Here is a 14,891-nt window from a genome sequence, read left to right as displayed (position 1 = left end):
TATTCTATAATCCCTGTAGCACTCGTGAACATTCTGGGCTAGGTCAATTGAATATGATTGACAACCAAAACCACAAAAAACAGGGTCCGTACAAAAACCTTATCAAAGAAATCATTCCCTACATAAATATTGCAACTATCAAGCCAGAATAGTGTGTGTTGGGTGGGGGGTGGGGGGGGGCTATGGATTAGAGGAGAACTCCACGCAAAAAACATCTTCTGGTATTTGATTCATTAGTCCATTGCTGATACATCATACAGCAATCAGAATCATACAGTGCATGTTAAATTACAGCCTTATTCTCAAGTTGATTAACAAAATCCTCAATCTACACACAGTGGCCTCCTTCATTCTTAAATGGATGAAATTTGGAACCACCAAGACGCTTCCGAGAGCTGGCCACCCAGTCAAACTGAGCAATCGGGGGAGAAGGGCCTTAGTCAGGGAGGTCACTCAGACTCCAGAGTTCCTCTGTGGAGATGGGAGAAACCGCCAGAAAGACTACCATCTTTGCAGCACTCCACCAAATCAGGGCGTTATGGTAGAGTGGCCAGACGGAAGCCACTCCTCAGTAAAAGGCATATGAAAGCCCACTTGGAGTTTGCCAAAAGGCACTTAAAGACTCTCAGACCATGAGAAACAAGATTCTCTGGTCTGATGAAACCAAGATTGAACTTTTTGGCCTGAATGCTAAGCTTCAGGTCTGGAGAAAAACCTGCCACCATCCCCACTGCAAAGCATGGTGGTGGCAGCATCATGTTGTGGGGTTGATTTTCAGAGGCAGGGACTGGGAGACTTGTCAGGATCAAGGGAAAGATGAACGGAGCAAAGTAGAGAGAGCTCCTTGATGAAGTCCTGAGCACTCTGGAGCAGGTTCTGAGACTGGTGTGATGGTTCACCTTCCAAGAGAACTACCCTAAACACACAGCCAAGACAACGCAGGAGTGGCTTCGGGACAAGTCTCTGAATGTCCTTGAGTGGCCCAGCCAGAGCCCAGACTTGAATCAAATCAAATCAAATTTATTTATATAGCCCTTCGTACATCAGCTGATATCTCAAAGTGCTGTACAGAAACCCAGCCTAAAACCCCAAACAGCAAACATCTCTAGAGAGATCTGAAAATAGCTGTGCAGCAACACTCCCCATCCAACCTGACAGAGCTTGAGAGGATCTGCAGAGAAGAATGGGAGAAACTCCCCAAATGCAGGTGTGCCAAGCTTGTAGCATCATACCCAAGAAGACTCCAGACTGTAATCGCTGCAAAAGGTGTTTCAACACAGTACTGAGTAAAGGGTCTGAATACTTATGTAAATGTAATATGTCCATATTTATTTTGATAAAAACCAGTTTTTGCTTTTGTCATTATGGGGTATTGTGTGTAGATTGTTGTTTTTTTCCCTCAGCAACAACGTAATACATTTTAGAATAAGGCTGTAATGTAAAAAAATGTGGGAAAAGTCAAGAGTCTGAATACTTTCTGAATGCACTGTATGATGAAAAATGCATCATAACGGCTCTATTTCTATATTTAGAAAATTCTATATCTTCAGAACTTGATCGCTGACATGCAAAACAGTTTGGGACAATAATATACTAATGAAACAACGGAAGTTTGCTTGATTTGTGTGTGTCCGAGTTGGGGTCAATTCCATTTAAATTCTTGTCAGCTGTATTGGACATGGAATATCTCCATATAGGAAATGCTATTTACCATAATCATTTGGAATATAGGTGCAACTGACCCCAAATCTGTTGTGTATATCAGTGTGCTACACAAGGATTCTGATGGGGAAGGTGGGTGTTTGATAGACGTGGATGGTCGGTGTGTTGTGGTAGAAGTACGTAGCAGTGAGGGAGGAGCTAGGTGGCAGTGTTCGGCTGTAGTTGGTGTTTCTGATGCTGAGAAAAAAAACGGTGGTTCATTGAGAAGACTAGGGGTGAATCTCAGAAGTCTTTTCCTGATTCCTTGAATCATCTCTTCACCTCTTTCACATAACATCAGAGGGAAGCAAGGAGAGATCTCCTCAGACAGTCTCCCCCAATGCTGTCCTTGCTTCCATCTAACGTTTTGAGTAGACTGCACACAATAAATAGTACAATACCTTCGAGATTCACCCTACGATGTCCATCTCAAATGTATGATTGAGAGTCAAATGTGACAGGAGGGCAGAAAGGGACAAAAGCAACCAGAGCTACTTCACTTACTATCTCACCGGCATCCTTCTAACCTCCCTAGTCAATGTGTGTGTAACTATGTTCTGATCTCTCCTAGATGTCTTTTGAGTGTGTTAGACAACAGCCAGCTCAGCGCCCCCCCCCCAGACACCATGACAGTAATGCCACATGAGCAGGCGGTAGTGAAACCGTGGGTTGACCGTACCATGCTACTTGTCCTCGCGATCAGCTTTAGAGACAAAAGACAGCAGAAAGGCTTTCAGAAGAAACTACTGCAGGCACTGCTCTGTATGTATCCATTAGGTTATAAGGTATTTTCATTTTAGAGAAATGTGAAAAACGTGCACACCAACAGGAAATGACAAAACATGGACGTCTCTTTCTTTCTGTTTTTCTCCGCTCCTTCATGTTTCCCCCCAAGTTAACAGAGCTGAGGGTTTCTGCAGACTAGGCAGCTACACTGGGGACAACACTCATCGTCCTTCTTCCTACAGTCCCAGCTGTCCACCACTGACATTACAGAGTCCACCAGTGACATCAGCGAGTGAAAGACACCACCCACTTGGCCTGTGTCAGATTGGGTCAATGTGTGAGTGCTGGACAGGTACAGGGGAGAAAAAAACACACTACACACAAACCAAGGGTAGGGGTCAGAAGGGTTAATACTTCCACTCTGTTGTTTTGTTTGTTGTTTTGGGGGAAAGAACATGCCGGGTTTATATGGGAGGGGAAGAAAATAACTGAAAGAAAAGGAGTCTTCATCTCAACATAAAGAGGAAAGCACAGGGAGAGATGACATGAGCAAAGGAAAAAATAAACATCAAAAAAGAGAGAACTGGGAAAATGATCTAACGTAAAAGACAATTCATCGTCTTGGGCAAATGAAAAAAGAATGACAACGAAACAGACCTTAACAACTTTTGCAAATTATTTTCAGCAATTTCCAATTGGATAACCGAAAATCCTTCCATTGAAGAATTGCTAAAATAGCTTGCCTTTACAAAAGCACGAGACTTTTCAGTAGACTTGCTTAGCTTTAGATCATCTGATGGAAAGCAAACACGAAGCCTCTTATTTTAGGACTAACAGGTACATTCTGAACATACCCAGGAAATGCGTGTGTCCCTTTTTCTGAGGCTCATTAGTATACTGGTAAAACAGTCACAGGAGTGTTGCATTAGAGCCACGCCAGGCGTGGTAACAATGAGAAAAAGGTGAGTTACCTGAGACTTCCGCAGCTGAGGTGGTTGTTGTGGTCCGGCCGATGTTGGACAGCAGGTGGTCGATGTTCGGCACAGGCTGAGACTGCACTGTACTCTCCTGTTCCACTGAGGTCTGCAGGAGAGAGATCCAATGAGGGAGAGGAACGTAGAGGAAAGAAGTCAACGAGGGATGCAGAGAGAAAAATGTTCACATGTTCTCATACAACACTTTAGTCAACCAGCAAGATTAACAAACATCCACTACATCACACACTGAACATTGTGTGTTATTACCAGCTGAGAGTAGCATGACCGAGTGTGTTTAGATAGGTGTGTGCGTGTGGGTGGGGTGAGAAAGCAGTAGCGAGATGGCGAGAGAGATGCTACGTACAACAGGGTCATCGTCCCCCTCCTCAGTGAAGAACCAGTCAAACTGCTGAATGAGGTTCTCCACTATCTTGCACTGGTCTGGCATGTGGTTGACCATATTGGTCATGTTGTCCTCCGAGGTCCTGACCAGAGTCGGACCAAACACGATGGCCAGGTTACGAGGCTCCATCTGGGGGGGGGGGGGGGGGGGCGTGGGTGGGTGGCATTCAGTCGAGTCCATACACAAGGCCTCTCTATTAAAAGGCTCCTTTTAAAAAACATTTTATCCCTCACACTGACATACCTTATTTTTCTCACAGTTTTCAGAGACCAACTTGAGGTGTCCAGAGAGAAATTTGAGGGTTTCATAGTGATGCTCAGGCAATTCAAGGATCTGCGAAGAAAAGAGAACCAACCTTCAATGCTTGAATGCAACAATTAAAACCTACCAATAGACTACATGAAGCTCTTATTCCTATAGATCTATAAAACCCTCATAGAATGAACTGTAACTTACCAGCCTCTTGAGCTCTTTCAACCTCTCCACTGCATCTTCTGTTCGATTGGCTTCAATAAAATCTGCATATTTTTCTGTAAATAGAATGCAAGGACCACTTAGTTCCTTTAACAGCCTTGTCTAAATAAATAGAATTAATTAACAATGCTTTCTTAACCAATTGTCTTTTCTTTATATGCATTTACTGTGTGTTCAGTATCTCACCATTTGTAAAAAGGGGTTCTGGAAGTTTCCGGAAGAAGGATTTCAGTAAACTACTGATTACATTTAGGTCCCTCCATTTCTGTCAGGGAAAACAAGTGAGAAAACCATTAAAGGAGTTATTGTGAGGTATGGGAGATATATATGTATGTTTCAAGTTTTAATGTCACATGCACAAGTACAGACAAGTGTCTTTCTTGCAAACTCAAAACCCAACAATGCAGTAAATCAATAAGAATGTAATACTTAAAGAAAACAGTAACACAGAGCAAAAAATAAGAAATATGAAGAACACAATAAGTAAGTAAGTAAGCAAGCAAGCATACTATATACAGGGTCAGTTCCAATAGCATATTTACAATGTGCTGGGATATTAGAGTGATGGAGGTAGATATGTATAGGGGTAAGGTGACTTGGCAACAGGATATAAGAAACAGAGGCACAGCAGCTTGTATGTGAGTGGGTGTGTTTGTATGTGTAGAGTCAGTATAAATGTACGTGCATATTACGTGTCTATGAGCAGATTGAATTGTGTGTGTGTGTGTGTGTGTGTGTGTGTGTGTGTGTGTGTGTGTGTGTGGGGCCCTGTGAGTGTGTGTGTGTATGTGTATGTGTGTGTGTGTGTGAGTGTGTGTGTGTGTGTGTGTGTGTGTGTGTGTGTGTGTGTGTGTGTGTGTGTGTGTGTGTGTAGGGCCCTGTGAGTGTGTGTGTGTGTGTGTGTGTGTGTGTGTGTGTGTGTGTGTGTAGGGCCCTGTGAGTGTGCATAGAGACAGTGCAAAAATAAAGGTCAATAAAGATACAAGGTAGACTCAGATAGTCCGTGTAGCTATTCTGTTAGCTATTTAACAGTCTTATTGCTTGGGGATAGAAATTATTCAAGAGCCTGTTGGTACCAGACTTGATGCACTGTACCGCTTGCCATGCGGAAGCAGAGAGAATAGTCTATGGCTTCGGTGGTTGGAGTCAATTTTCCGGGCCTTCCTTTCACACCGCCTGATACAGATGTCCTGGACGGCAAGGAGCTAGGCTCCAGTGATGTACTGGGCTGTCCGCACCACCCTCTGTAGAGCCATGCGATCGATGGCGGCACGATTGCAAGACCAGGCAGTGATGCAGCCAGTCAAAATGCTCTCAACGGTAGAGCTGTAGAACTTTGAGGATTTTAGGGCCCATGCCAAACCTTTTCAACCTCGGAGGGAGGAGGAGCTGTCGCGGCTTCTTCCCGTCTGTGCATGTGTGTTTGGACCATTTTAAGACTTTAGTGATTTGTATACAGAGGAACTTGAAGCTCTCGACCTGCTCCACTACAGTCCTGTCAATGTGGGCATGATCCCCCCCCCCCACCACATTTCCTGTAGACCACCATCAGCTCCTTGGTCTTACTGACGTTGAGGGAGAGGTTGTTGTTCTGGGACCACACTGCCAGGGCACTGACCTCCTCCCTGTAGTCTGCCTCATCGTCGTCGGTGATCAGGCCTACCACCGTTGCATTGTCAGCAAACTTGATTGTGTTGAAGTCGTGCTTGGCCACTCAGTCGTGGGTAAACGGAGAGTACAGGAGGGGACTAAGCACACATCCCTGTGGGGCCCCTGTGTTGAGGGTCAGCGCGGCAGAGATGACGTTGCCTACCCTCACCACCTGGGGTCAGCCCGTCAGGAGGTCCAGGATCCAGTTGCAGAGGGAGGTGTTCAGACCCAGAGTCCTAAGCTTGGTGACGAACTTGGGTGGGACAATGGTGTTGAACGTTGAGCTGTAGTCAATGAGCAGCATTCTCACATAGGTATTCCTCTTATCTAGGTGGGTTATGGCAGTGTGGAGAGCAATTGAGATTGCGTCATCTATGGATCTGTTGGGGTGGTATGCCAATTGGAGTGGGTCTAGGGTGGCTGGGATGGTGGAGTTAATGTGTGCCATAAACAGCTTCTCAAAGCACTTCATGATTACAGATGTGAGCGCTACAGGGTGGTAGTCATTGTGGCATGAAGCATTAGAGTTCTTGGGAACAGGAATGATGGTGGTTAGCTTAAAACATGTGGGGATTACAGACTGGAACAAGGAGAGGTTGGTGTGTGTCTGTGTGTGTCACTCACATCTTCTTGGATGTCGATGTCACTCATCAGTCCTTTATTGTCCAGCTCCTCCTGCATGCTGGAGATGGCAGCGTTGTTCCCTGGTACTCTGTAGATCCCAGTGTACTCCAACCCCCTCTCCTCTACCAGCTTACAGCACACCTCCACGATGAGGGGAACAAACTACACGGCATTAAGCCTTTAGCATTATACACATTGGATGAATCAAGAAACAAATAAATAAATAGATACCACTTTCATAAACATAACATAGAAGTTAAACCTCACAAATGTAAGACCATCAAAGGGGAACAAAACACATGCTCAATTCATTCAACATCATTTGCACCATGTCTTTCTCACATGTGAACACACTCTCTCACTTACCCGGTTGGTCTGTGCAGATGGGCAGTCATCGAGGCGCACCCCAAAGGTGACCCCAGCTGTGGCCTTCTTCTCAAAGGGCTTCCTCATGATGCCGGGGATGCCCCTCCTCCAGGCAGCCTTATCCCGTGGAGGACTGGAGTCATCTGACAGAACACACACACAAAGCAGCCGTGTCAGAGCTAATCCACACTAAAGGTACACACTCAAACCACACTAGCTACTGGAGGGTCAACAGCTGCTTCTGCAGACAGCCAAAGATAAACATTTTCAATAACATATTTCCACATGAAGGCCTACCATATTTACTGTGCACCTTTACTGTGTAGAATAGCTATACCTTCGGCACTATGCACTCCTTTTCAGCTGTTTGTAAAGGACACAGCATGTCTACTGGTGGTAAATGTAATCGCTTGCTTTAAGCGCTCTTTTGTAATCTTACCCCTCTCTCCTGTTTTGGGTGAGTGTGGGCTCTTGCCTTCTCCCTTCCCCCCCAGGAGGGTGTGTCTGATACTGAGGGACTGCCGGGAGGTTTTGGGGGAAGGCTCAGTCTTAGTGCTGGGGGCACTGGATCCAACACAGAGACACAAATATGATATTCTAGTACATTCAATAATACTATGTGTGACTTGAATGGCTTGTGCATAGGAGTGGGTCTAAAGGGACATTGCATTGTGGGTGAAATAAAGAGGGCATGTGTCAGGCTGCATACCTCATCATGGTGTTGTACTCTCTGATCTTTCTGCTGATCAGGTCCTGGCTGGTTATACCAGCACTCTGAAACACATCACAGACAACAAAGTCAGTCCATGTAAAGAATCAAACCTAAAAGGGTTAATCACTGATCTACTGTTTGTGTAGAGAGTTTAAAGTTAACATGATTTAGTAGTTTACCACACTGAATCCTGTTTGTGCTATTTAGAAGTCATGGGCTGGTCCCCAGTAGTGAGACTCTGTGGGAGACTGAGACCATAGACAAAGACCCAGGGAAGGCTAACTGAGAAGGGGCAAACCGCTGAACAAGCAAGTGCACTGTTAGCTCATTTCACAGGCCAACAGACAAGGTGATAGAACAGCAACAGTAAAACATTCTTGTTAGAGTCCAGCAGGGGATGTTTTTGTATAATCTGTAGCCTAGTGATATCATACATACAGTAAGCATTAGTAGTCGAGGGGTAGTTTCCCCAGCTTTTTCAGGAATAGGCTTAATCTATGTTAGGGAAACTGTCCCTAGTGTTAAAATGGTTTGACATTGTTACTTTAAGGCAGTAGTAGACAGTCTACCCACAGAACAGGAACACCAAGGCAACCGGACAAACTCTTCATAGCAGTTAACCCAAGGGGAGGAGCAGTGAACGAAGATGGTTTAGTCTCTCTGTCCAAAATCTATTGTTTCTTCTAGTGACCAAGGACAGTGACAATGACTGGTGTAAATGAGATCCAAGAAGTGCAAATGCAGGCTACTCACAAGTGACTGCTTCAAAAAAAGAACACAGGCATTTCAAACAACTGCCTTGAGGTAAGGCTATGACCTGGGCACCTGAATCTTGGTATAAATGCTAGCTACTGTATGCGAGTCACTTTGGATAAAAACATGTGCTCAGCAAAGAATGATTCAATCTAAGATTGGACACCAAGGAATTGAAACGCACTACAATGACATCATGTGATTATGATTAGATTAGTAATGCAGTAGATTAGAGCGTAGCATCTTTCCCAGAAGAACCCACCTCATCATCCAGATTACTATTCTCCTGGATGACTCTGATCCAGGACAGCATGTCATCCCTGCCCTCCGCCTGGAACAGGTACCCGCAGTGCGACGTGGTCAGCCGCAGCACGTTCTTGCGTTTTGTGTCGCTGTAGGAGATGTCAATCAGGCAGGCCTTGATGCTGATTGGCTGTGGGTCGTCGTCGGACTGGGAGTGGGAGGAGGCGTGAGAGACGCCGTCCTTCTTGTCCTTGTAGAGCGTGAGGGCGTGGCCTCGCAGCACAGCGTACATCTGCTTCCACGACCTCGAACCCCCGCTCACACGCTACAGAGAGTTGGGAAGAGAAAGAAACGAGATAAGGCTCTGCGTGAAGATCTCGATTGTTTGCGGTGTGGGGGTGGGCGTGCATGTTTTCTTTTTCACACTATTGTGGATATTTTTGTTTGACTTTGTCCTTTCCAGCATCTATGGTGGATTGTAACCAGACCAGCACAGTAGACCGCCACATGATTTGACAATATAAAAACACATACCTTGCTCTTCTCAGTGTTGAGCTGCCTGAAGTTGAGCCAGCCTTCTTTAGAAGAGTCACTGAAGATATCTGAAGAGGAGTCCCTTCTGGAACCAGAGTCTTCAGACGACTTGTGTCCATCCAGAGCCTACACACACACACACACACACCAATAGGAGTATCATCAGAAACAGCGAGCCTGTACTCTTAAAGAGCGTCAATCCCCAGGAGTCTCGGGAGCATCAAAGCCTGACTACCGCAGGAAAATCACAGACAGGCGAGTTCATTATGGCTGAGGAAATCTAGATGAGCCAAAAACCACACAACATCCTGTCAATGTGATTAGAAAACATTTCAAAGGCACAGGGAGAGTAGAAAGACTGAATTAAAAACTAATTTAATAAAAGTAGCAGCTTGTCACACCGTTGGGCACTTAATGTGGGGAAAAGCAGAAGACCTTAATCATAATAGTCCCTAGCAATTTAACAGACATTATAAACACAGCCAACATGTCATGGATAAACCTTTATAGAGCTGTTATAACCCTTTACAGTTGTTATAAACACAGGCGACATGTTGTGGTTAATTAACCCTGGATTGATCCGTGTCCTCACCTTTCTTAGGCCTCTCAGTCCAGGCATGTGTTTACTGTTGGACCGGCTGGAGACCGAGAGAAGGGGGGGGACGACAAAATGGCAGATATTAGGAGGATGAATAGAGAACCATTGGAAAAGAGTATCATGAGAAATCAGACCAAATTTCAAAAGGGACTTACCCTCTGCCTTCCTCTCTGTAGTTATCCAGACCCTCGTCACAGGATTTGGACCGCTCTTGTTTGGTCGAAGCATCAGACTCCAGGATAGCATTTCTGAGAGACTCTTGAGAACGGAAGATGTATACAACGACAGTGTGAAGGGCTGTGTCATGGCAACAGGGGTACATAAGTGTTTTAAGGAGTCAGGGCAGAGTGATGTTCCAGCTGGGTGTTATTGGTGAGGGTCAGTGGTGGTATTAGAGCTCAATATCACAGGACTAGAGATTCAAATTCGGCCCATTTTTCTGCCGACTAACTGACCCTCATTAACCAGTCAACAAAGAGTAAAAGAAATCCCCAATGGTAAAATTACTTGACCAACAGAAAATACTATCAGATATCTGTATATAATGACGAGATGCGTATGTTTCCGCCCTAACAATGGGAGGTGTCGGCGGGAAGGCAGGCGACAAGCTTAGGCCCAAAATAAGTCCATTCAAACGCATTGGGCTTATTTTGGACAGATTTTGTCAAGAGTGAAACCTCTCGCGTTGACTCTTCCCCTCTGATACTATGCATGCATACAAGGACAGGACATTTTTCATTATGAGCTTAATGAAAACATGCAACAATAGCCTGTTATTGAACATGCAACTCCTGTAATTAAGCAGATAAAACTTCATTTTCAAACATTTACCCAAATACAATTAGCGGAAAACACAGTTGTAAACAGCAGACCTAATGTGAGCAGTTCCACACGTGACAGGGATGAACGTCGCTGTTAGAAACTTAGAAAGAGTAACTACCATGATGGGTTGCTATATGACTAGGATTGTGCCTTTGGCTTTCTGGACAATGAAAGAAAGTTGATATGAAAACCAATAGAACAGGAGAGAAATGCTGGTTAATGGCTAGAGGAAGACTTTATTAAATAATTGCCTCCACGTCTCTATGGATGGATTTTCACTAGGCTACTTTGAACAAGGTAAGATATGCCTCATTTTTTGAAGTAAAACGATCAGGTTTCAAACAGGTCTACTGCCTCAAGCTCACATTGCAAAATGGTGGTGATCACTGACAGTAGGCAGGCTATAGTTTATGCCTCCTAATGGGAATGGGAGACACGCTTTACAAGTTGAGATTGGGAAATAAAAATAGCTACTTTTTAATTGTGGCCATCAACGTTTACCATGCGATCGCATATAGAGATGTTACTCCAGTAGCCTTGAGGAGCTACTCTGGTGCTGTCTGACAGGTGGTAGGCTATTCCGCTCCTCAAACTAGGCTCTGTAAGCTGTGCGTGTGATAAATAAAATGCACAAAGACTAACAAAAACACACAGGGCAATTTAATTCCACAAAAACTATGCAAATTAACCTACAGACCGATAAGCATGACTGGTCCAATGTATTTTCAGGACAGAATTGTGTTGAAATGCACAGCCCAAAGTGAATGGGATATCTAAGCAATGTCAAACTGCAAATTTTACTTCAAAGTGATTTGGCACTGATGGAGGAGACATCCTCGCTGCTTTCAAGCCTGTAGAAAGAACTGGGTCAATGTCATGCATTCTCAGAAATCAACACAATGGAGGTGGCTGAAACGGAACGGTAGTATTTCCTATATAGTGCAGTACTTTTGCCCATGGGGATGTGGTTAACATTAGTGCACTACATACGGAATAGGGTACCATGTTTCAGATGCCACTAATGACTGAAACAGACACGGGCATTAACAACACAGCAACAGACAGAACTGTATCTGTACCATAACCATGACAACCAGGAGCCCCACCCCCACAGTGCCTCTTACCTTGGTCATGTGACATCTGTCGGCGAATGAAAGGGCACGGGGAGGAGCTTGGGTTCAGGGGGAGTACGGCTGGAAAGCCAGATATCACGGCGGAAGCAGGAATGGACGTGGCCTCATGGTCAACACTAGGGCTAGCCGGCTCGTCTGCAATCACACAACACACACTTCGGTATTACATGATGGACAAACATCATCATGATCAACCCCATGAACTTCCTCATCATAATGGATTAAAAAAATAATTCAGCTTCCTGAGATATTTCAGTTTGGCATCTTCAGCAAGTCGACCACTGCAGCATTAAGAAGAGTCCCAATGTAACCCTTGCATGGCACTACACCAACAACACGGCTGCTAGAAATGAGTATCTCTCCTGCTCTCTTCCCCTCTCTGACATATCCCCTTTTTTAAAAGAAAAATGTGAAACTTAACTGCTGAGTAGTGCAGCATCTCTGACTCCAATCCACCCCTGGCGCTCCAAGCCCAAAACAGCTCAGAGTACAAAGCTGCTCTCTACCTGCAGCCGTGGGGCATGTGGAGCTAAATTTAAAAGCCACTGCCCTAGTTCCTTCTTTCCAGCCTCCCAGGCTGCACCCATCTCTCACCTCAACCAGGGCCAAGGAGAAGGGTTGTAAAGGAGCAGCGGCAATGTAACCCCATAGGCATCTGTCACTAATATAGGCATCCGTCACTAATATAGGCCTAAACTATAGGCATCTGTCACTAATATAGGCATCCGTCACTAATATAGGCCTAAACTATAGGCATCAGTCACTAATATAGGCATCTGTCACTAATATAGGCCTAAACTATAGGCATCAGTCACTAATATAGGCATCTGTCACTAATATAGGCCTAAACTATAGGCATCAGTCACTAATATAGGCCTAAACTATAGGCATCAGTCACTAATATAGGCATCTGTCACTAATATAGGCCTAAACTATAGGCATCTGTCACTAATATAGGCCTAAACTATAGGCATCTGTCACTAATATAGGCATCTGTCACTAATATAGGCCTAAACTATAGGCATCTGTCACTAATATAGGCCTAAACTATAGGCATCTGTCACTAATATAGGCCTAAACTATTAGGCATCTGTCACTAATATAGGCCTAACCTATTAGGCATCTGTCACTAATATAGGCCTAAACTATAGGCATCTGTCACTAATATAGGCCTAAACTATAGGCATCTGTCACTAATATAGGCATCTGTCACTAATATAGGCCTAAACTATAGGCATCAGTCACTAATATAGGCATCTGTCACTAATATAGGCCTAAACTATAGGCATCAGTCACTAATATAGGCCTAAACTATAGGCATCTGTCACTAATATAGGCATCTGTCACTAATATAGGCCTAAACTATAGGCATCTGTCACTAATATAGGCCTAAACTATAGGCATCTGTCACTAATATAGGCCTAAACTATTAGGCATCTGTCACTAATATAGGCCTAAACTATTAGGCATCTGTCACTAATATAGGCCTAAACTATTAGGCATCAGTCACTAATATAGGCATCTGTCACTAATATAGGCCTAAACTATAGGCATCAGTCACTAATATAGGCATCTGTCACTAATATAGGCCTAAACTACAGGCATCTGTCACTAATATAGGCCTAAACTATTAGGCATCTGTCACTAATATAGGCCTAACCTATTAGGCATCTGTCACTAATATAGGCCTAAACTATAGGCATCTGTCACTAATATAGGCCTAACCTATTAGGCATCTGTCACTAAAATAGGCCTAACCTATTAGGCATCTGTCACTAATATAGGCCTCACCTATTAGGCATCTGTCACTAATAAAGGCCTACCCCATAGGTATCAGTCACCAATATAGGTCTACTCCCATAGGCATCTGTCACTATTATAGGTCTACCCCCATAGGCATCTGTCACTATTATAGGCCTACCCCCATAAGCATCGGTCACAATTATAGGCCTACCCCATAGGCATCTGTCACTTATATAGGCCTACCCCCATAGGCATCTGTCACCATTATAGACCTACCCCATAGGCATCTGTCACTAATATAGACCTACCCCATAGGCATCTGTCACTAATATAGACCTACCCCCATAGGTATCTGTCACTAATATAGACCTACCCCCATAGGTATCTGTCACTAATATAGACCTACCCCCATAGGCATCTGTCACTAATATAGACCTACCCCATAGGCATCTGTCACTAATATAGACCTACCCCCATAGGTATCTGTCACTAATATAGACCTACCCCCATAGGTATCTGTCACTAATATAGACCTACCCCCATAGGTATCTGTCACCAATATAGACCTACCCCCATAGGTATCTGTCACCAATATAGGCCTACCCCCATAGGCATCTGTCACCAATATAGGCCTACCCCATAGGCAGTTTCACCCTCTCTGTAGAGGCAAACACCCCCTGATGTCTTTAGATCTAGTGTTAAATTAAATACAGCTAGACAACAACATGGGCCAAATGTACAACCCCATTGATGGTGTCTACATCAAAGAGCATACAAAGGAGGTATGTACACCACCCACTCAACCTTTTGAGATGGAAAATAACTGCATACAAGAAACTGTACTTCTTCTAGGTTACACACGGACCCCTTCCCGTCTGTGGAACTCAACACGCCGTCTGGTTCCTCCAACGTCAGATAGCGAAGCTCACACTTCTGGCCGGCCCTGCACCAGGCCCACTGGTCCAGCCAAGCCCAGGACCCCAGCCCCATGCCCAGCCTGTCCACCAGCAGCATGCTGCACAGGGAGGGATTACTAGCCCTGGGAGAGGACCGTCACCGCACCTGGCCTGGTCAGAATCAGACTGACCCAGTACCAGACCTCCTCACTCTGGGATGGAAACAACATTCCAGATTCTCTGGCAGTGGTTGTACTCCCATACAAGTCCTGGAGTTCCACGCAAAGCTCAAAGGTGAAACATTGCAAGATAAATCCTCAACGAGGGATCGCATTTGAAGACCCTCATAACAATATTAGTTGAGACAGTCAAAGTTAAATCCACATTTGAACTCTTTAAACTAAAATTCAGTGGAAGATGGATGACCTTATTCTAATAACACCCCACATGTTTTAAATCCCAATAAAACCCAGACTGAGACTGTCAGCTGTTAGATCCAAGAGGGTAAAGAATGTAACCTTGACCAGAGCATTGGC

The 14,891-nt window shown here is 44.6% G+C and overlaps 1 protein-coding gene across 5 annotated transcripts in view; it reads right to left on the bottom strand.

Moving 5' to 3' along the window:
* Nucleotides 1-14,891, bottom strand: part of LOC109874714 (rho GTPase-activating protein 21) — a 67,693-nt gene that overhangs the window by 8,759 nt on the left and 44,043 nt on the right. For all 5 annotated transcript variants that reach the window (XM_031809803.1, XM_031809802.1, XM_031809805.1 and 2 more), the window contains 14 exons: nucleotides 11,708-11,851; nucleotides 9,917-10,019; nucleotides 9,756-9,801; nucleotides 9,164-9,289; nucleotides 8,649-8,954; nucleotides 7,631-7,695; nucleotides 7,361-7,485; nucleotides 6,922-7,064; nucleotides 6,556-6,717; nucleotides 4,468-4,546; nucleotides 4,264-4,337; nucleotides 4,051-4,140; nucleotides 3,769-3,936; nucleotides 3,399-3,510 (listed from right to left, as the gene is read on the bottom strand). In XM_031809803.1, coding sequence (XP_031665663.1) covers nucleotides 3,399-3,510; nucleotides 3,769-3,936; nucleotides 4,051-4,140; nucleotides 4,264-4,337; nucleotides 4,468-4,546; nucleotides 6,556-6,717; nucleotides 6,922-7,064; nucleotides 7,361-7,485; nucleotides 7,631-7,695; nucleotides 8,649-8,954; nucleotides 9,164-9,289; nucleotides 9,756-9,801; nucleotides 9,917-10,019; nucleotides 11,708-11,851 — 1,743 coding nt within the window. The remainder of the gene's footprint in view (nucleotides 1-3,398; nucleotides 3,511-3,768; nucleotides 3,937-4,050; nucleotides 4,141-4,263; nucleotides 4,338-4,467; nucleotides 4,547-6,555; nucleotides 6,718-6,921; nucleotides 7,065-7,360; nucleotides 7,486-7,630; nucleotides 7,696-8,648; nucleotides 8,955-9,163; nucleotides 9,290-9,755; nucleotides 9,802-9,916; nucleotides 10,020-11,707; nucleotides 11,852-14,891) is intronic.

This window comes from Oncorhynchus kisutch, linkage group LG30, assembly GCF_002021735.2.
Source record: "Oncorhynchus kisutch isolate 150728-3 linkage group LG30, Okis_V2, whole genome shotgun sequence".
Classification (NCBI taxonomy): domain Eukaryota; kingdom Metazoa; phylum Chordata; class Actinopteri; order Salmoniformes; family Salmonidae; genus Oncorhynchus; species Oncorhynchus kisutch.
Note: the sequence above shows the minus strand (reverse complement) of the source record. Positions and strands in the feature narration are given on the sequence as shown.